Source organism: Terrapene carolina, unplaced genomic scaffold (genome assembly GCF_002925995.2).
Source record: "Terrapene carolina triunguis isolate 2854851 unplaced genomic scaffold, T_m_triunguis-2.0 Scaffold238, whole genome shotgun sequence".
Lineage (NCBI taxonomy): Eukaryota > Metazoa > Chordata > Testudines > Emydidae > Terrapene > Terrapene triunguis.
Window position 1 is genome coordinate 10,148,189 of NW_020664589.1, and position 20,324 is coordinate 10,168,512.

The following is a 20,324-nucleotide window of genomic DNA, read 5'->3' on the forward strand; positions in this document are numbered from 1 at the left end:
AGGGGGAACTGAGGGTGCCTGTTGCCCAGGGGGAGCTGGGGGCTGCACAGTGAGGGAGGCTCTGAGGTGATTTTGTGCCCAGGTTCCCCCATGTTTATCAATGCCTGTTCCCCCCACGTAGGTGCTGGAGCAGCTGGAGCCCGGGGCTCTGGGCACAATGCTGGTGGTGGAGTTAAAAACGGAGAAAGAAGGTGCTGGGAGGAAATATGTGCTGAAGCAGGTGAGAACTTGGTTGCCATGACACCGAGATGCAGCTCTCAAGTACATCTCCCTAGGCCCATTTGCCTGAGAGTAACGTAGCCCAGCATACCAACCGTCACAGACACTGGGTTGGCTTATACTTTGAATTATGACACTGTTTTGAACTGCAGTTGCATTCAGATCGATTACCGGAGCATAAAGGTTGAAGGTGGAAAAGACTTATTCAGTCCCTCCTAGTCCATTCTTCCCCTAACTCACTGTCACTCTCATGGCAGGGGAAGGACAAAGCTGATCAACTGCAGCTTTTTATTGCTGCTGGACCCAACCAGCAATCAATGTTATTCTTCTTTTTTTTTTTGTACGAACAGGATTTTAATTCAGCCAGTTGCTTTGTGTACAACACAAAGTTTATACAGTTTATATTACGTCAGCAGGCACCCAACAGTAGATATTAGGGTTGCAGTGTACAGTTACTGATGATACATACAAATTGGGTGCAAATTCTCCTGGTGGGGTTACTTATGCGATGCTCAGTGTCATAAAGCTTGGCCACCTCTGTATTATATTCTCATCCATGTCTTTTGTTATATTGTTATCGTTGTCTTTTGTTTGTTTGGTACAGGTTGAATGCATTGATGAACAACAAGCAAATGAAGCCCTGAAGGAGGTAGCAATGCAGTCTTTTTTTACTAGTCTAATTCAGAAGGAGCAGGGTCTTATCTTAAACAGGGTCTTATCTTAGAAAAATCCTTTATCAGCAATAATTTGAAAATATAAATAGCCCTACCTGATTTGGGCCTTGACTACCCATAAACTGTCTTGTCCTCCCTCCTCGAGGGGTCCCAAAGCCTGGGCTCCAGCCTGAGCCTGAATCTACACAACTTTATAGTTTAGCAGCCGAAGCCCCAGGGGTCTGAGTCAGCTGACACGGGCCAGGCATGGGTATTTTATTGTAGTGTAGACATACCCTAAGACTCCAGCAACTCAGTTCAGCCTATGAATTCTTAGTAACAATCCTTAGACTTGAATGTTTGGGTTTAAGTGGCCAGCTGTTCTCAATGGATGGCCCTCACTTCAGAGCCTGTGTTTGTTTACCTTTAGGGCACAGTGCAAAGCCCATCTGTTTGTTTGATCATTAGCTGGAAGGATGGAGAGTGGTCTGTTGATAGTCCTGTTTATTACTTATGACTCAATTTCTACATAGTACATGTTATTTTAATGTTGTGTTGATTTTTGTGCCCATGGATCTAGAAATTTCTTGATGGGAATGTCTTCACTGGCCTTTCCCTTCTATGGTACCTGCGTTGTGCATACCTCCTTCAGTATTTAATAAATAAGACATAATAGTAAGTCAGCAATATTGCTAATATCATAATTATTGTTCCAACAGAGCACAGATATTCACAACAGAATGGTCTAGTGCAGGGGTTGGCAACCTTTCAGAAGTGGTGTGCCGAGTCTTCATTTATTCACTCTAATTTAAGGTTTTGCATGCCAGTAATACATTTTAACGTTTTTAGAAGGTCTCTTTCTATAAGTCTATAATATATAACTAAACTATTGTTGTATGTAAAGTAAATAAGGTTTTTTAAATGTTTAAGAAGCTTCATTTAAAACTAAATTAAAATGCAGAGCCCCCCCGGACCGGTGGCCAGGACCCGGGCAGTGTGAGTGCCACTGAAAATCAGCTCGCGTGCCGCCTTTGGCACGCCTGCCATAGGTTGCCTACCCCTGGTCTAGTGTCACTGCTGGTGTTCATTGCACCTAGCACCTGCTGTTCACAATGAGTGAGAATGTTTAAAACCAATTAATATTTAGTTGTGGTCAGAAAGTAATTAAAATTGCCTATTCTACTCAATATACCAGCCCCCTGTGTGTATTCAGAATTAGATCTGCTGACTTTACTGACCAAAGTTTGAGCCAAATTGTCTGCTGGTGTAGTTCTATTAAAGTAAATAAAGTTATACTAGCTGGGAATTTGGCCCTTTGTTTTTACTCCTTTTAGCTCTGTAGTGCCATGAGCACAGCTTTGGGAGAGTGAGCTGAAATCTGTTCCAGCTCATACATCAACAACAGAATTTTTAAGTAAGTTCCAATTGCAGGATCTTTACCTTGAGACTTTACCTCGTGGCCAGGGTTAGAGAGATGGACACTTTGTGCATTTTAGTTACACCTGCAATTCACAGTTGACTCAGGGTTACTGCAGATGATGGGTGTACCAGAAATAACCCAGTTTGACTTTCAAATTCCAGGATGAGTTTGTAAGGCTGGCTGTTAGGAAACAATCTTTTTACTTGTGAACTGATCCTTTGCGAGATGACAAATGTTGAACCCCAATATGCTATTTGTACAGAGTTATATTTAGAGTAGAGCTTCACTTAAGTACTGTATTTCACTTTTATTGACACACCTTTGATTGCAAATGTGAAATAGAACTGAAAAAGAAAAAGAACTGGACCTGGCTACTTTGACAGGGACATGGCATGATTGACAGTCAGATATCTGCCCTTTGTGTTCTGTGTTTTGAAGACATTTTCTTAGTCCAGGAGAAAAAAGCATGTGGATTGTTGCAGCTCACTCAGAGTAAACTCTTTGGGTTTCATTTGCTGTCTTTCCAACAGGCAATGGATCTGCTGAAACTTCAGCATTCAAACATCTGCATTTACAAAGAATTGTTTATCACCTGGGATAATAAGGTGAGAATGAAATACTGCCTGTTAGAGTGGAGCGCACAAACTGGCATGTCAAAGTTTCTGTAGCTAGGTGAGGGAACACTTAAGGTTTCTGGGCCTGTGATTGAGCCTCCTTCTGTGAAGTATCAGAGGGGTAGCCGTGTTAGTCTGGATCTGTAAAAAGCAACAGAGGGTCCTGTGGCATCTTTAAGACTAACAGATGTATCGGAGCATAATTTCCATTACATGCGTCTGACGAAGTGGGCATTCACCCACGAAAGCTTATGCTCCAATACATCTGTTAGTCTTAAAGGTGCCACAGGACCCTCTGTTGCTTCCTTCTGTGAAGGCAACTAAGTTACACTACCATTGGGGCAGCACAACATGGCTGTGTTGCATCCCAGTGTCTTTGTATCTGTATGCAGTGTCTTCTCCTTTTGTTCCCATATGCAACAGATACACAATTTTTAAGCTGCTGCGGTTCCTTGCATGTCTGAATAAAGCACCTTAAAAATTGGCCCATAAAGAAGCCAGAAGGCCAGAGCTATTTCTTTGTGGACACAATCTTGCATGCTACTTGGGCCTAAATCTCATTGAATTCAGTAGAATTTATGTTTGAGTGGAACTGCTCATATGGTTTCAAAGGTACTTGTTCCTGTTAGAAGCAGATGTTTGATGTTTAAGTAGACAAAAGTAAATATTGACTCTTTTGTGGGAGACAAATAATCCCATCACATACTTCCATGGTGTGCACCAAATCTATTTGCAAGGCCCAACAGCTGATTTGTATCTTTGTTGCTGCATATGTCATTACCTCCAAGTGACTGAATAATGTCGATCTAATCTCTGTTGCAGATTTCATCTCTATTTCTTTGTCTGGTGATGCAGCACTCAAGCCAAGGAGACCTTTCATCTCTGATCAAGGCAAAAAGGAAGAAGCGAGAGAAAGTAGAAGATATGGTAAAAAATTACAGAAAAGGCATCTTATTGAAATGTAAAGTAATCTCACTGCCTTTAACTTTTTTCACTACCTTCTGTCCTTTCCTAGCTGCACCCCAGAGACATCAAAGTATAGTATTTATTGCTTAAAGCAGGAGACTAGGACTTAAGACTTCTGAATTCTCTTCCCAGCTCTGCCACTGAGTCATTGTACAATCACAATAATAATACCTATCACTTATATAATTTTCTATTCCTGGGCAACTCAACCTTTCCGTGCCTTAGTTTACTCTTCTGAAAAATGGAGATAATAATAGTGCCTAATTCACGGGGGTGATGTGCAGGTTAATTGATTTGCAGAAAGTGAAAGGAGTATAGTATTCCCACTTGGACTGGAGCCTGTATCAAACTAAGAAGCCTTCATGTGATTAGACATGTCTTATTTCACCATGAAGTTATTCTTTGTGTACTACATTTTCATGTATATTTCTGTCCATAGGTGCTTCAGAAGTTCCTGGGGCAGATGGTGGATGCTTTGTTTTATATACACAAACAAAATGTTTTTCACAGGTAAATAGAAATTCCAGCCTCTTTAACTGCTAGACCTTTGCCTGTTTGCAGCTGAACTATCACTTCAGCACAACTATTCACTTGAGAAGCAAGACATTGTACATTTTGGTGGCATGGTGAGGCGTTTCAGAGATAAGATGGAGTATCAAAATGAGTTTATAGCAGAGATAGATTATTAGTAGATTTACTGTATGAGTGTTAATCAGTGCTCTTCTCCTTCTCCCACCATTTTTTTCCCTCGGTGGTGTTTGACTTCAGAGACAGTAGTCTGATGTGAATTTATTGATTAAAGCAGGGGAGTGGAAGTTATACTCCTGGATTCTATTTCTGCATCTGATTGTTGTCACTCTAAGCAAGTCATTTAACTCGTATGTTCTCCCCAGATTTATCCATCCACAAAATGAGAATAACTTAACTCTTGAATGTTTGTAAAGTGTTCATGATCCTGTAGTTAATGAAATACTGGAATATTGACACTTCATTCACATTCATATTTCAGTCTATAATCCTGCATAAACCTTGGCAAATGAGCTGTGCCTTTCATAAACTAAAAGAGTAAACAAACTTAACAGGAATAAGAGAGGAAAAAGGACTAGTGTCATGCTCAATGTTCGGATAAAGTTGAGGCTTCCAGTGTCAATTTTTAAAGATTTTTGCCTTATTCACAGTAAAAAAGGAAAATAAATGTATTTTATTTCATTATAATTTGTAACTTAAGAACAAAGCCCATCTTTTTTATGTAAAAGGTCTCAGAGATAAGAAGCCTGTAGCTATACATCATTACGCTCTGATTTAACTTGTTGATAAAAACCATTTCTGTGTGTTGCAGAAACCTCAAACCGTCTAACATCCTTTTAACTGATGAAGTATCCTTCATGCTTTGCGATTTCAGTGTAGAAACTCTTATGACTGATGAAATGAAATGGAAGATAAGAGTGGAAGAAGGTAGCTATTTAATTTTAATATTTTAGTATTCTGTGGGGTTTTTTTTAAAGAGATTCAACTGTGTTTTTTAACAGTTTAATTTTATTACAAAATAAAGAAGGCAAAAAAAGGTGTTTTCCGATTACATTTTATTTCTTCTAAGCAGCAAGCAAGATCATTGTAAAAGATCAAGAATTAAATAGATTGTGTTATGAAAACTTTCACATTTACATAATTGGTCTGAATCTTGCTCAGCGGTGATAAAAAATAATTGTTACTGTCTGATCGCAGTTTTGTGGTGCGTTTAAAATGAGTTTGGAAGTTGTCTGTCCAGTTACAGTTACAGATGCTCACATCATACAAACCACTGTCACAGTTGGAAAAATAGATCTTTTAATATTTTGGGAGTCATGAGATGGCTCTAAGCTACACTGAATTTGAAAGACTATTTGCAATAATGTATAGAAAGTTAGATCTTGGTGAATTGTTTGTCATTAATTGTAGTGCGGTTCTTCTTAGAATCTTCTATGGAGTATCACCAGTAAAAATCTAACTCACTGTAGAATCTTTCTGACTGAATTGTACTTTGATGTGAAACTGCTATCTACAGGTCACACCCATGCAAGCAAAGCAAAACATTACACAGTGTCAAAACAATTACTGATCTGACATTTATTTCAACAGATCCTGACTCTAAATCCTGGATGTCCCCTGAAGCACTCTGCTTTTCCTTTAGTGAGAAGTCCGACATTTGGTCTTTAGGATGTATTCTACTAGACATGATGACCTGCTTCTTTCTGAATGTATGTACTGTTGAGAGTACCACGAACATTTCACTGGGAATGTAATGTGTCAAAAACTCCCAAGAGATCCACAAAGTGAATACATACAGAGTCTACTAGTATTCTGTTCTTTACAGGTGAAAGACACAAATTCATTACTGCAGGATATTAGAAAGGACACCAGTAGTCTTGAGAGAGTTCTGACGTTAATGAAGAAAGGGAATAAAGATACTCTGCCTTTGTCTCAAATTTTACTTACGATGCTACAGATTCAGCCCAGTATGAGACCCTCAGCAAAGTGAGTTCTGGACATTTCCCCTTGCTCTATTCTGTTTTTTGCTTCCTCCGGGCCCCTATCTGCTGTAAGAGGGAGTGTTCTTCAGTGTTTAGATTAGGGGACTGAGAGCCAGAGTTCCTAGGTTCTATCTCTGCAACTGACTTGCTGTGCTACCTTGCTGTAAGAAGTCACTTCACCTATCAGTGCCTTGGTTTCCCCATCTTTGAAATTAGTGTTCCAGTGTACACTGACCAGAGATTCTCTGATCAGAAGGGATAGTTGGTTTTGTTGGAGAATTATGTTATAAAACAAAGTTATAGACAATCTTTTGGAGGCTGGGCTGCAGTCTGTATATAGTTTGCATTCTCAGAAAATGTCTGCATTGACTAAGGTTTTATTTTTATATGAGAATCTCAAAGCTCTTTACAAACATTAATTAATTAAGCCTCAGAGTACATCATGAGATTGGTTAGTGTTATGTCCACTTTCCAGGTAGGTAAAATGAGGCACAAGGGTTAACTGACTTGCCCACAGTCACAAAATCAGTGAAAGAGTCAAGATCAGAATTTAGGAGTCCTGATAACCAGAACCCTATTTTATCCACTAATTAACACTTCCACTTCCAACAAAACACACCAAAATCAATAGGAAAACTTTGTTGACATTCTTTCTCTCTCCTTCTCTAGGGATCTGGTTGATATTCCATATGTTATGGAATGTTTGACTCTTGCTGGTTCCTCTTTATCAAAACAGGAAAAAACCTTGCCTTCAGCAATTTTAGATATGCTCCTTGAAGGAGGAATTGGAAGTGTTTTAGGTAATCAGGAAAATAAGTTGCTTTTGAGATACTGACATTAGTTTTCTATTGAAATGCCGTGTGTGTTCCATTTAGGATGTATTATACTACAGAAATGAATGAATGGATGACTACCCCATTGTACCTGAAATGAAATGCATCACTGTTTTGGACAAGAATCTCTGTGTCACCAGTCTTATAACTTCATAAGAGTAGTAGCTCTTATCTAATGTTCTGTCTGAATAGGGTGAGAGAGTGTTATTAAAATAATTTTTGTCAGACTGTTCTGAAGTTCCTGGGAACTCCCCACTCTGATTGCATTCTAGTTTATGGCAGTTAAACCTATTAAGATATTCAGTTAGAATGCATTATTGGCTAAAGAGAAAAAGCTGCTCCTTTAAAGAATTTTGTTTACTTACATATCTTTACATTTTCTTATTAACATCATTTCATATTGGAGTGTTTTAAAAGAACATAAATTATACTTAAGCTACAAACTCTCAAAGAATTTTATGAGATAGCAACATTACAAGGTTTGTGGGGCTCCTAAATATATTCAGCAAGAAAGATCTTATGTACATTTTCTTCGTAAAAAATCCGAACGACATGTGTCTTGTAGAGGGTTGCCATATTCAATAATAAATATTTCTAGTTTCTAAAGCTTAGCAGCTCCATAAACCTGTTAGAGCCCTAGTTTTTTCCCTCCTGAGATTTTCAGCATCACAGAGAAGACTGACTGAAGAAAATGTTACATATATATGAGATCAGATCCACAGTTGGTGGAATCAGCATAGCTCCATTGGCTTTAGTGGCCTATACCAATTGATGTTATCTGGGGATCGGACCCTGGGCTTTGGTTAGGGATTGGGATGGAATTAGCTTCAGTTCTGTAAAATCTGCTCTGCACAAGCTAAAGAGTGTGTGTAAAACCACTAAAGCCTTTTTAGTTCAGTGCTACAATTCCCCAAAACAGGAAATGCCATGTGCATAGGTGGGGAAAAAATTTTATTATTTTTTGTTCATATATCAACACACCTACTATTTTGCATGAGATTTGCAATTTTTAAATGTTTTACACTTTTTTTTTGTTTTTTTTTTTTTAACTGAGTCTCAAGCTGAATTTCTTTCAATTATGTGAATTCACAGGCTGGGCACAGAATAGGAAAACAATAAAATTATGAACGTATCCTGTAAATATTTGTGCAAAATGACTTAGCAGAAACTTCTGATGTCTTGTTTTATGCAGAATTTATGCAGACTTACTTGGACATAGAGCAGGCTCAAGCAAAAGCCATAAAGCGCCTTGCCAGCTTACTAGGAGAAGAAAATGGTATGGGTCAATATTTCAGCATTTTGTTTTACTATATTCTTGCTCACTGCTTTTACTCTGAAAATAGTGGGAAAACATATTGCATAATAGTACATTAGCCTGTTAGAAAACTGGGTTCAAATTCTGCTGTTGGCTACAAGTGAAAATGAGTTTGATTGGTCCCAACCTATTTTCCACTTGTGCACATCTATCTATCTCTGTTTGGGAAAAGCTTGGACTGAAATAGCAGAGATATTGTTGGACAGGATTGGAGTGCACTGGCAGAGCTGCGTTTGTGGAGCAGGACCAAAGATGCTGTACGTCAGGGCTGGTGTGTGTTGTCAGAGACCTGTGGGGTCCCAGGACTGTAATAACAGAGAGTGATGCAGGTTGGAATTTTAGTGCTTTGGCAGAGCTGTGTGTTGGAAGGTTACATAAGTTCTCCCTTCATTATGCCTAGCTCTCTGCAGTGCTATTAGACTAATGCTTTTATGAACTCTAAATTCATTCTGTTAAACAAATTCCACTAACAGTACTCTTATTTCAAACGATTATCACTTTTAATACTGGCATTGACCTTTGATATTAAAAAATAGAGATGTTTAAGATCTGGGTAGATATTAAAGTATAATGATTTAATGCTCTAGGACTGTAAGCAATAAGGGGAAAGAACATGGTGATTTCCTGTCATCTACCAATATCTGTGAAGCATTTCAACTGAAAAGTGGCTTTTCCCATTGAAATAATGTGACTCTGTGATAAATAACAGTTTGACTAGGCATGAATAGACCCTTGCTAGCAGTGATATAAGCTGAATTTGTTACAGTAGATATTTACATCTCTGAGCAGGGCCGTCCCTAGGGGGGTGCGGGGCCCGGGACATCAGTGCTAAATTTCTAATCTGCCAGGGGGTGCTCCCCCCAGCTCTGCCCAGGCCCCGCCCCCACTCCACCCCTTCCCCCAAGGCCCTGCCCCTGCCCTGCCTCTTCCCACCCCTCCCCACCTCTTCCCGCCCTGCCTCTTCCCCGCCCACTTCCGCCCCCTCCCCTGAGCGCGCTGCGCTCTTGCTCCTCTCCCCCCCCCCCACCTACTGATGCCACGAAACATCTGATCCGCAGCAGGTGGTAGGCGGTGAGAGGGAGGGGGAGGCGCTGATCGGCAGGGCTCGCCAGCGGGTAGCAGGCGCTGAGGAGAGGGGGAGGTTCTGGTAGGGGGGCTCCTCCTCGCTCGCCCACCTGCCGCTCGCCTCCTCACCCCGCTCACCCGTCCGCCTCACCTCTCTGCCCGCCTCCTAATGAAGCGCAGGCCCAAAGTGTGGGCCTGGGGCAATCGCCCCGATTCGCTGTACCCAAGGGATGGCTCTGTCTCTGAGAATGCTTAGAATGGGTTCCAAGAGGACATCTAAGTTCCCTTGGACAAGTTTGTTGCTCCCTTTTGGAATAGCTAACGCTGCCCAAAGACTTGCTAGGACTGAGAAACCTAGTGAAGTAATCTCCCCCCGAGTCTGAAAAATATAATTTCTCAGCACTACCACACCAGAATTCTAGCCCATGTCACTTAGAACAGTGGCTCTCAAAGTGGCCTTTCCAGACTACCGTACCCCTTTCAAAAATCTGATTTGTCTTGTGTATCCCCAGGTTTCACCTCACTTAAAAACTACTTGCTTACACAATCAGGCATAAAAATACAAAAGTGTCACAACACACTGTTATTAAAACAGTGCTTACTTTCTCATTTTTACATATAATTATAAAATAAATCAATTGGAATAAAAATATTGTACTTACATTTCAGTGTATAGAATATAGAGCAGTATAAACAAGTCATTGTCTGTATGGAATTTTAGTTTGTACTGACTTCACTAGTGCTTTTTATGTAGCCTGTTGTAAAACGAAGCAAATATCTAGATGAGTTGATGTAGCCCTTGGAAGACCTCTGTGTACCCCGAGGGGTATGTGTATTCCTGGTTGAGAACCACTGACTTAGAATGTAGCCAACCAAGAGCTGCAATACTACTTCCTAGGAGGAAGATGGCTACAACTAACTTGAACAAAACGGAAGATTGTGGCTGCTTTTGTCTTTAATGCAGAGGAGGTGCCCACGAGACTACTGGTATCAGTGTGTAATGCTCCATCTTGATATGCACAGCTTTTCTTTCAGATCAAGAACATTGTTTAACCATCTCTGCCTTACCATGTCATGCACGGGGACCCAAATCTGTCCTAAAACTAGGAACTCCATGTTGTATTGAAGGTGGGAGGCATATAAACCAGCTAAGTTATTAAATGTTGACTCTAACAATTCTTTTCTTCATAGCCTTAATGTATTTGCTAGAACTTCTGGATCCTGTCACTTGTGCAATGAGGACTCATATAGATTCTCTAGAGCTACAATTAGATGGCTGCAGATTACTGCTTGACATTATTGGCCAAGGTACAGTAATGAGGTTCCATACTAAACACTGAGTAACTTGTTACATGTAGTAAACAAGATTTGAAATGGATTTGGTGACAATTAATATTCATACTAAGATATTAAGGGGTAAATTTATAGTTACATGGGGATTTAGCCAGCTTTAATGGAAGTCCAGATTCTCTAGGGTGGGTGGTTTGATTTAAATTAGAGTGATAGAAATCAGCAAGCCAGAAACCTTGATTTAATTTTGTTTTGCATTTGTATTTTTTAGTAGTTTTCCTAAAGGAAGGATGATTCTCATTAGCTGGTATCATTAAAACCTGTTTATTTGCAACTAAATACAGCCTTTATATTAAATTTGGTATTTCCATTTGCTCACCAGGAGGATACCCTATATCTATACATATTTATTTAAACAGACATTTATTCAGAATCTTAATTTTTATTTTTTTATGATAGAAAATAATGAATGATACATTTCCCATTTACTAGATGATTTTTGTTTACTCATGATGTGTGTCAAGCTGCATTTGGATGGAAATTAGAATGCAGTTAAAATGAACCAAAACAACATTTTAAATTAGTTTTTTACTAGTTAAATAAAACTACCTTAACTGTGCTGCATATGTAAGAAAAAAAAAGTTTCTCAAATCATGTTTTGCATTTAAAACTAACTGGTTTACTAAATAGAGGAAGTATTAGCTGTAGCTAGTGAATTGATGGAGTGTTTTTGATCACCATGTGCCAGATTTTGAAATCTCTGGGAATTAGGCACTTAACCTGTTTATGCACTTTTTGAAATCCCACTAGGTGCCTATCTGCACTTCTGTGTGCCTAAATGCCTTTGAAAATCTGGCCCTATGTCCTTCAAGCTTTTAGAATTAGTAGATCTCATCCTCTCCCACTTGTTGGAAGAGGAAATGAGATTTCTTGCTTTTTCATCTCCCAGTTGGTCTCAACTTTGAATGAACTAGTTCAAATGCAGAAAATATTCCTTTGGCACCTGCTAGGTAAACTGAAACCAACAGTAAATTAAGGCAAAAGTTTTTCTGCACAACTGAATTTAGAAGTTCTTCCATTTGGAAGAATGTAAATACCAGCATTTGCTCCATTGTAAAGACTGCAAATAATAGAGATTCTTAATGCAGTACATGACATTGTAACATATTTATAAAGCTTGTGTTGACCTCAAAAGTTAAAGGCCCTCCCCCGATTCTGTATATAATTAAAAAAGCAGCACCCCTTAAACTTGTTAAAATGTGAGGCCTCATTGATGCAGCAAATTACTTTTTATTTATTTTAATAAATGTTGACTTTTAAAGAACGAAAGCTTTTGTACATTTATTCCCAAGTCCTGCATGCAGATTTTTACTAAAGTTTATAAACAAGTGATGTGGTTCAGTGCTATGGTTAAATTCTCAGAATATGCTTGCAAAGCTACTGAATGGGCAAAATGGGTAATTGCTCATGTGCAGAGTTTGAAATTTGTTAATGATCAGTTTCCAATTGTGCTTTCTGCATACGATTTAGGGGCACATTTTTGATAATATAGCCCTGGTAGCTAACAAAATTTCTGTATAAGATGCAGTATGATTAACTCTAGGAGCAACCCATAGGTTTAAAGTTGCCTGTGAATAAAAACAAATGTCCTGTGCAAAAATAATGTAAACAACTAGACTGTACCTCCTTTTCATTCTTCTTTTACTTGTTCTCATTTTTGTGACATAATTTCCCAAAGGAACATATGAAAATTGCAGAAAATGAGACAAAAAGAGCAGTTTGATTTCAGGAAGAGAGGGGAAAACATAACAGTATAGTCTATGTTAAGTCAACAAATGATGCTTGCTTCATGATATACCTATGCTGGGAGCAGAAAAATCAGACTTCAGTGAAAGCTGCTGAAGCATCCTCATGCTGTTCCATGTTTTGCTTTTGACAGCCCTACAACAGAATGTGGATGTGGAGATGCTAGTTGGTGAGGAAGGAATCAATTCTCTGTTAAAGACAATGAGAACATATTCCGAAAATGAAGAACTGCTCTCAGTGATCTGCACTTTACTAATGATGATTTCAGCCAGTGGTGGGTCCTCTGATCCTTTCATATGGACATGTTCTTGTTGTTTATCCATCTTTATCTGTTGGATTAAATACATAATGGAGAACTCTGTGATTTAGCATAGATATGTTGCTGTACATGGGTTATTTTTCCATCTCAGAAGCATTAATCAGCCAGTTCTAGTTGCAAGACAGCTGGGAGCATAAGGTACACTATATTCGGACTAAGTGGTTTGAGACTGGATGTATTAAAGAGGTGGTGTGTTCAGTCTTGGTTGGCTAACAAGTGATTCTTATTAATTTACACAGATGGTAACACTGGGGAAAGCTAGGGCATGAAACCTGGGTTCCATTGCTGGCTCTGCCTCAGGGCATGTCTACACTACAACTCTAAGTTGACCTATGTTAGGTTGACTTACAGCTGTCGCCATAGGCGCCGACTCCATGGGTGCTCCGCTTATCACCCACCGGCAGCAAACTCCCCTTCCCCTGAGCACCTCCCAGCTGTTCCGCGGTGTGCAGGAAGTGCTGGGAGGGAGGGGGAGAGAAGAGGCAGGCCGGGAGTGGGGCTTTTGGGGAAGGGGTGTAGGGGTGGGAAGAGGCGGGGTGGGTGCTTGGAGGAATTGGGTGAAGTGGGGGCAGGCCTGGGACGGAGGGAGGGGTCGAACACCCCCTGGATAGAGAGGAAGTCGGCGCCTATGGCAGTGGCTGATGTCCACACTACCCTCCTTCTGTCGGTAGTGTGTGTCCTCACCAGGAGCGCTTCCACTGACTGAAGAGGAGCAGTGTGAGGGGGCTAAGAGCCAGGCCTCTCAGCTCCAAGCAGCTCCCCCCCGGGACCCCAGCTGCACCCCGGGACCCCAGCTGCCCCCCGGGCTCTCGCCTCTCTGCTCCCGGCTGGGGGGAGGGGGTAGCCGCCCAGGACTTCTTGCCTCCCTGAGTGGAGAGCCTCCGGGCAGCAGCCTGGCTGGGAGCGGGGAGCTGGGTCAGCCAGGCTCTAGCTGCCTGGCTTTCTTGTCAATTTCACAGCTCCAGCATGGAGCATGTAAATAATGCAGTGTCTACACAGGCACTGTGTTGCCCTAACTACACCGACATAAGCCCTATGTCTCTTGTGGAGGTGGAGTTATTCTGTTGGTGTAGTAGGGCACTTATATCAGCGGGACAAGACTGTAGTGTGTACACTGACATACTTAGGTTGATGTAAGCTGCCTTACGTTGACCTAATTGTGTAGTTTAGTCCAGGCCTCAGACTCTGCCTTTGTGCCTAAGCAAGTCACTTAATTTCTCCATGCCTAGGGTTTCCATTCAGCCTATAATTACTAATATTAATATTATTTGTACTTGTCTCCAGTGCCAGATCACATTATGATTAAGGCTGCAAGTCTTTCACGGAGATCATGGATTCCATGACTTTCCAGGACCTCTGTGACTTCCGTAGCTGCAGCGGCTGGTGCGGCTGACCCTAGGGCTGCCCAAGCAGTTGGGGCGGCCCTGGGGCCAGCGGCACTGGACGCTGCTCCGGCGGCCAACTGATCCCAGGAGCAGCAGTGGTGGTTGGGCCCCAGGCTGTCCCCACCCAAGGAGCAGCAGCGGTCGTCAGGCCCCGGGCTGCCCCCACCCGAGGAGCAACAGCGATGGTCAGGTCCCGGGCCACCCCACCTGGAGCGTCGGGGCCCTGGACCGCTTCTCACACGGAGCAGCGGTGGCGATGAGGCCATGGGCTGCCCCTGGCCTGGAATGGTGGCGGTGGGGCCATGGGCTGCCCTCCGCCCGGAGCAGCGGCGGCAGGGCCCTGGGCTCCCCCCGCCTCCCAGGAGCAGCAGCAGTGGGCCCCGGACTGCCCCCACCCCCCAGGAGCAGCAGCGGCGGCAGGGCCCTGGGCTACCCCCCCACCCCCAGGAGCAGAAGCGTCTGCTGGAGCACCCCTCCGCCCTAGGGTGACCAGACAGCAAGTGTGAAAAATCGGGACGGGGTGGGGGGGTAATAGGAGCCTATATAAGAAAAAGACCCAAAAATCGGGACTGTGCCTATAAAATCGGGACATCTGGTCACCCTACTCCGCCCCTCCCCAGCACCTAAGATTTAGTTAGGGGTATTTTTAATAAAAGTCACAGACAGGTCACTGGCCGTAACTTTTTGGTTATTGCCTGTGACCTGTCCGTGACTTTTACTAAAAATACCTGTGACTAAATCGTAGCCTTAATTATGATGGTATTTGGTTGATTTTTGTGAAGGATTAGGGAAGGATTTATCAATGCAAAAGGAACGTGTCCAAAAAAGATTTGAAACTGTCCAAAAATATTTTACGTTATTGTGTGCAGGGTAGTTGGAGTTGTGTCGGTCCCAGGAAATTAGAGAGACAAGATGGGTGAGGTAATATCATTTATTGGGCCAACTTCTGTTGGTGAGAGAGACAGGCTTTCGAGCCACGTGGAGCTCTTCTTCAGGACAGAGAAGAGGCCTGAGAGACCTGAAGAAGAGTAATGTGTGGTTCAAAAGCTTGTCTCTCTCACCAACAGAAGCTGGTCCAATAAAAGATATTACCTCTCCTAACTTGTCTCAAACATATTTTTGAGACATTTTATTTCAACTTGTACAAAATATAAAAAGGCAGCTATCTAGGATTCTTGGCACTTTTGACCTAAATTACCTAAGTTATTGTTCAAAATGAATTCTTAAGTCTGGAGTTGATTAGGTTGGTTGGATTGCTAGACTGACTTGAATGGCAGTGATTGATGCCCTCTCAATAACTCTCTTTTTGTTCCTTCCATGAAGCTCAAAACTATAATGGGAGGAGATGGCCAAATTGGGAAGGTTCTAAAAAGGCCAGTCACCATTAGTATAGTCTGTGTGCATGTGGTTCTCATTAAGAATCCAGTACATTTCTTTTGCTCATTTTCATATTGCCCTTGATCATATTATGTTATTCCCTTGTTTCATGACTCCTTTTGATTTAAATTTGTTGTGTAGTGGTGGCAGTGGCAATATAATTATAATATGTCCTTTTCTGTGCTTATTAGAAATGGCTGCAGAAGCACTGAGGAAAGCTGGAGTCATCACAGATGTTCTGTCAATTATAAGCAATTTTCCTCAGAACAGACAGATCTGCCTTTCTTGCTCTGGTATTCTTTGGAGCTTGGCTGTGAATGGTAAGTAGAACACAGCAGATACTGTGCCTAGCTGGATTCAGAGATTCTTATAGCTCGGGGATGAAACTTTTTACTGACTTCTCCCAACTTTGAGTACAGTGGGGTGTTGGAGAAAAGAATGTGGTTGAGAGCTTTGATTGAGTAGCATTAGAAGATCCATCACTGAATGAGCTATGGGGCAACACAGACTAAAGGTCAGTGCGAACGTCTCAATATCCCTAGTGGTGGTAAGGACCCAATTTGTAAATGTTACGCTGCATACTGTTTATAAACATTCAGAAATGAAAAGTGGGTTATATGGCTGCAGGTTCCATAACATAATGTGATGTGCTGTGATAAGAAGAGGAAATGAAGTATAATCAGCATATTGGATTGATTTAAGAAACAAGCCTAGCAAATGGAGGTGAATTAGATGATACATTGGCAGAGAGGGGGAATTGTCTTTGAAATAAGTAGCTTTTTTAATAACCCCACAACACACCCTAGCTTTCCCAGGCAGAGATTTTTGTAAAAAACCTCCAGCCATGCATTTCTATCCTACAGTCCTGTCATATCTCACAGTTGAAACAGGATCAGGCTAACTCTTGACTAGAAACCTCCAAGAAACACCAGCAGGTGGCGTTCCTTCTACTGAGTCAGTGCCAAACCAATGCCACAGCATTGCACTACGCTGCTGCTGGGAGATCCCTTTTGCACCAGACCTAAATCTGAGGCCCTGACCACGGGCGGTCCATGACACTTCTTGAAAGAGCAGGGATGTGTTATTCTCATTGTCAAGGTCAAAAAACCAAAACAAATGTGCGCAATTGCATTCTGCATGTATAATTTCCCACTGCAGGTTCAACTTGGTATTTTTCTCCGTGTGATCTGTTAGGTATCATTCCTGAGCGCTATGTTCTGCCCACAGATGGCTGCATTTTAGGTTTGGGTGAAGCAATTTCTGTATATCGTCTGCATGTTGGATTAAGCTTGCAAAGCTTTTGCAGATGAAAACAGCTGGAATAATGCAAGATTATTTTACTAATGTAAAGAAGAGTTGATGGAAGGAATCTAGAGCATGATCAAATAAATCAAATATATAACTAATCAATAGTGTGTTTTTATACAGAAAACATAACTTCTCTGATACCTTTGTGCAGTAAGATGTTTGCCTGCAGTTTAATCTGCTCACTGTGTTAATGTTTGAGTTAACAAACTCTGCTTGATATATTGGCATTTGGATTTTCTTCCTAATTCAGAAAGTAACATGGGGCAAGCATCACTAAAAAATGCTGTCCAGATTATCACTGGAGTCCTCCAAGAACACCGTGAGGATGGAGAGGTGGTTGAGTCGGCTTGCTCTGCCCTCTGGGTTCTGACACTTCAGGGTGAGTTTTCATGCTTGCTGTGCTCTATGCACAGCAGGAGTTAGTCTGACAAAATTACACACAGCAGTTATTTAAGTAGTAATTAAAATGAATGTTGAAGTGAATCCTCTATAACTTATCTTGGTGCAATACAACCTGCTGTACCTTAGCTGGCTTTATACCTATACTTTAGCTGGCAACATAGTTACCCTCCTAACTGAACCAGCACCCCCTAGTTCGTCTCTTTCTGACAACCTCAGATGACGTTTAATTTTGTAATAACTCTTAGCTAGGTTAAGTAAATACTTCTATCAGATACTACAGTGATGAGCACAATTTAAGAACCTATGTAGAATAGATTGTCACGTCTTAGTTGTCTTCTCTCACAACTAAAGAATCCCAGGTTTGTTACTCTCTGTTCCTATGTAAAACCACCCAGTACAGTATTAGTGCTGTGTAGAGTATTACAAAGAAAGGTGTTTAACATGAATGTCATCACTGTCTTGGGAAGAACATGACATGTTAAAAATAAAAGTATTATCTATATATCACTATGTATGTACATTAAAAGGGACATCTTTGCAGTACGAGTCTGGTACTAATGCTTCTTCGAAATCACTTTATAGACGAAAACATCCTTGCAGCATTTTCATGCTACCCTTTCTCCATTTTCATCTCCACCATTCAATCCCCTTATTATGGCCACCATCCTTCTAGCCACTGCATTCTTTCCTCCCCAACCCCTATGAGTAGAGGATGTTGTTTTTGCATCATTCCTACTCTCTGCTGATCTGGGGAGTGAGAGGCTGGAACTAGGAATTGAACCTGGAGCTTCACCTAGCAGATGGTTCATAACTGTCTCTGAGCCCCTGGACCCACTCACGATGCTCAGATATTCTATCAGTCTGTATTATAGTAAAATAGGCCTAACAGGGCTTACGTTTTAGTTTTGGTGCATGGTAAAGGAATCCTTGTAGAAGCTGGAGGCAGAAGCTGAAAGCACTGATGGGTATTTCACTGGCTATTTTTGCAGGCTGCTTAACTGAAAGCCAGTATGAACCAACAACTCTGCTTTTGTTGGATGCTCTGAGGATGAATCCAGAAAGACCAGTGCTGGTGAAGAATACCTGCTTGGCATTGGCAGGCCTCCTAAGGCTATCTGGTAACAATCCAGAAAGGTGTTTTTAACAATGGCAAGTGGGCATCAGAGGCAAATAACACTGTAAAGACTGAAGGTTCCCAGTGGGGTTGGGAGGGACGTCTGCCCTCCTGGATCAGTCTTCTCCTTCTACCTGTCGGAGAAAAACATTCAAACAAGAAAACTGGATTAGCCCCTCCTGCTCAAGAACAGAAGCATAAATGTCAGAGGGAACTGGTGGATCAGCAGAGGGAGGGGGACCCTGTTGTAAACTCTCTCTGTGTTTAAAATACTTCCTTGTGATGACGTTGTTCTAGTGTGTAAAAAGGATACAGCTCAAGGAGCGGTTAATGAAAAATGAACAAAGGGTATCTGGGACATAAAGAGAAGTTTTGCCTTGCAAGAAAGTGCCAGCTGCTTACACAATCCTACACATTATCTGAAGGTGCTTCAGAATAGTTTTCCAAGGCAGGAAATCTGCCACTGCCTAGTAGCACTTGTGTCTGTCCCTCTTTTTCAGAGTTATCTGCTTTCAGACTTATCGTAACAGATACAAAGGGCAGTGGAATAAGCCTGATCAAAGACTCCTACCACTTTCACTGTGATGATCCAGAAGTGGTGGAGAACATCTGTATGCTGATTAATGAGATGGTTCAGTACGGTAAGGTCTTGTTCTTTCTTGTCTTTGGCCAGTCCTTTTTGTTCAGACAATGCATAAAATCATAACAGCAACCAAGAATAATTCTACACTGTCAATCAGCACAGTGACTGGAAATTACTGCTTGCAGTTCCCAGCCAGACTACAATACTGTACAATAAGCTATAGCTCACCTTCTGTGGTATGAAACCTGAAATATGTTTTCAGATTCAGGTTAGGAGCTATTACGAGACTATAGTAATTGCACATCTGGGGTTGCTTCTCTCCAGATCGTTCACCATGGAAGTGTAAATAGTAAAGCAGGAAAGGCAGTATGTTGCAGTTTGAATAAAAACATCTAGATAAGCATAGAGCCTTGCTTGTCTTATGAGAGAGAAGAAAGGAAGGAAACAAAACTTCAGGTGTGGCCCGCCTCAGAAATAATGCACTGGCTCATTTTTATCCCACAAGTTAATAACATCTGACCCTTCCATTTAAACTGCTCGTGCCTACTAGTTCTGCTTTCTGTCTGCACATTTTAAACTAGACAGTAAGCTCTTCAGGGCAGAGAGACATTCTCATGATGTGGTTAAACAGCACCCAATGCAATGGGGCCCCAACCTTTGTTGTAGCCTCTGCACTCGACTGCAGAACAAGTAATTAATACACAGAGGCAGAGCTCCAGGCCTCTGGGTTCCTGTGCTTGCATATCAATTGTACTAACAGATGCTCATTAGCATCTTATAGACGCCAAAGGAATCTTTCAATTGTCCCTTACTTGATTTACTTTAATTTCCATCCAACCTGATCCCACTTTTCCTCTTATGTTTGTTTCAAACTTCTTTATGATATTCTTGTTTCCTAACATAAGGGCCTTTCCCTCCCCCTAGTCCCTTTGGCCATTGTCAGGTGAGAGCTATGGAAGGTGAAGTATTATTCCAAGCATTGTTTATTACAGTAACTATGATAGATTCCCCTGTTCCTTTGCAGCAGATGACATAGTGCTAGAGATGATCTCCCAGAATATGAAGGAGCTGCTGACTGAAATGAAAGTCAAGTTTACATCCAGTATGGTAGGTGGAAGTCAGTGTCGTAACAAAGAGCACACTCA

The 20,324-nt window shown here is 41.5% G+C and overlaps 1 protein-coding gene across 1 annotated transcript in view; it reads left to right on the forward strand.

The window, feature by feature from the left end:
* The first annotated feature begins 91 nt into the window (after positions 1 to 91).
* The window catches only part of STKLD1 (serine/threonine kinase like domain containing 1), a 21,434-nt gene continuing 1,201 nt past the window's right edge, over positions 92 to 20,324 (forward strand). Inside the window, exons 1-17 of the mRNA XM_029912738.1 lie at positions 92 to 220; positions 824 to 868; positions 2,823 to 2,897; positions 3,729 to 3,833; positions 4,312 to 4,382; positions 5,212 to 5,327; positions 5,991 to 6,109; positions 6,226 to 6,386; positions 7,052 to 7,182; positions 8,408 to 8,491; positions 10,787 to 10,903; positions 12,825 to 12,965; positions 15,964 to 16,092; positions 17,331 to 17,459; positions 18,472 to 18,600; positions 19,097 to 19,237; positions 20,207 to 20,286. Of these exons, the coding sequence (XP_029768598.1) occupies positions 158 to 220; positions 824 to 868; positions 2,823 to 2,897; positions 3,729 to 3,833; positions 4,312 to 4,382; positions 5,212 to 5,327; positions 5,991 to 6,109; positions 6,226 to 6,386; positions 7,052 to 7,182; positions 8,408 to 8,491; positions 10,787 to 10,903; positions 12,825 to 12,965; positions 15,964 to 16,092; positions 17,331 to 17,459; positions 18,472 to 18,600; positions 19,097 to 19,237; positions 20,207 to 20,286 (1,836 nt within the window). The 5' untranslated portion in view covers positions 92 to 157. The remainder of the gene's footprint in view (positions 221 to 823; positions 869 to 2,822; positions 2,898 to 3,728; positions 3,834 to 4,311; positions 4,383 to 5,211; positions 5,328 to 5,990; positions 6,110 to 6,225; positions 6,387 to 7,051; positions 7,183 to 8,407; positions 8,492 to 10,786; positions 10,904 to 12,824; positions 12,966 to 15,963; positions 16,093 to 17,330; positions 17,460 to 18,471; positions 18,601 to 19,096; positions 19,238 to 20,206; positions 20,287 to 20,324) is intronic.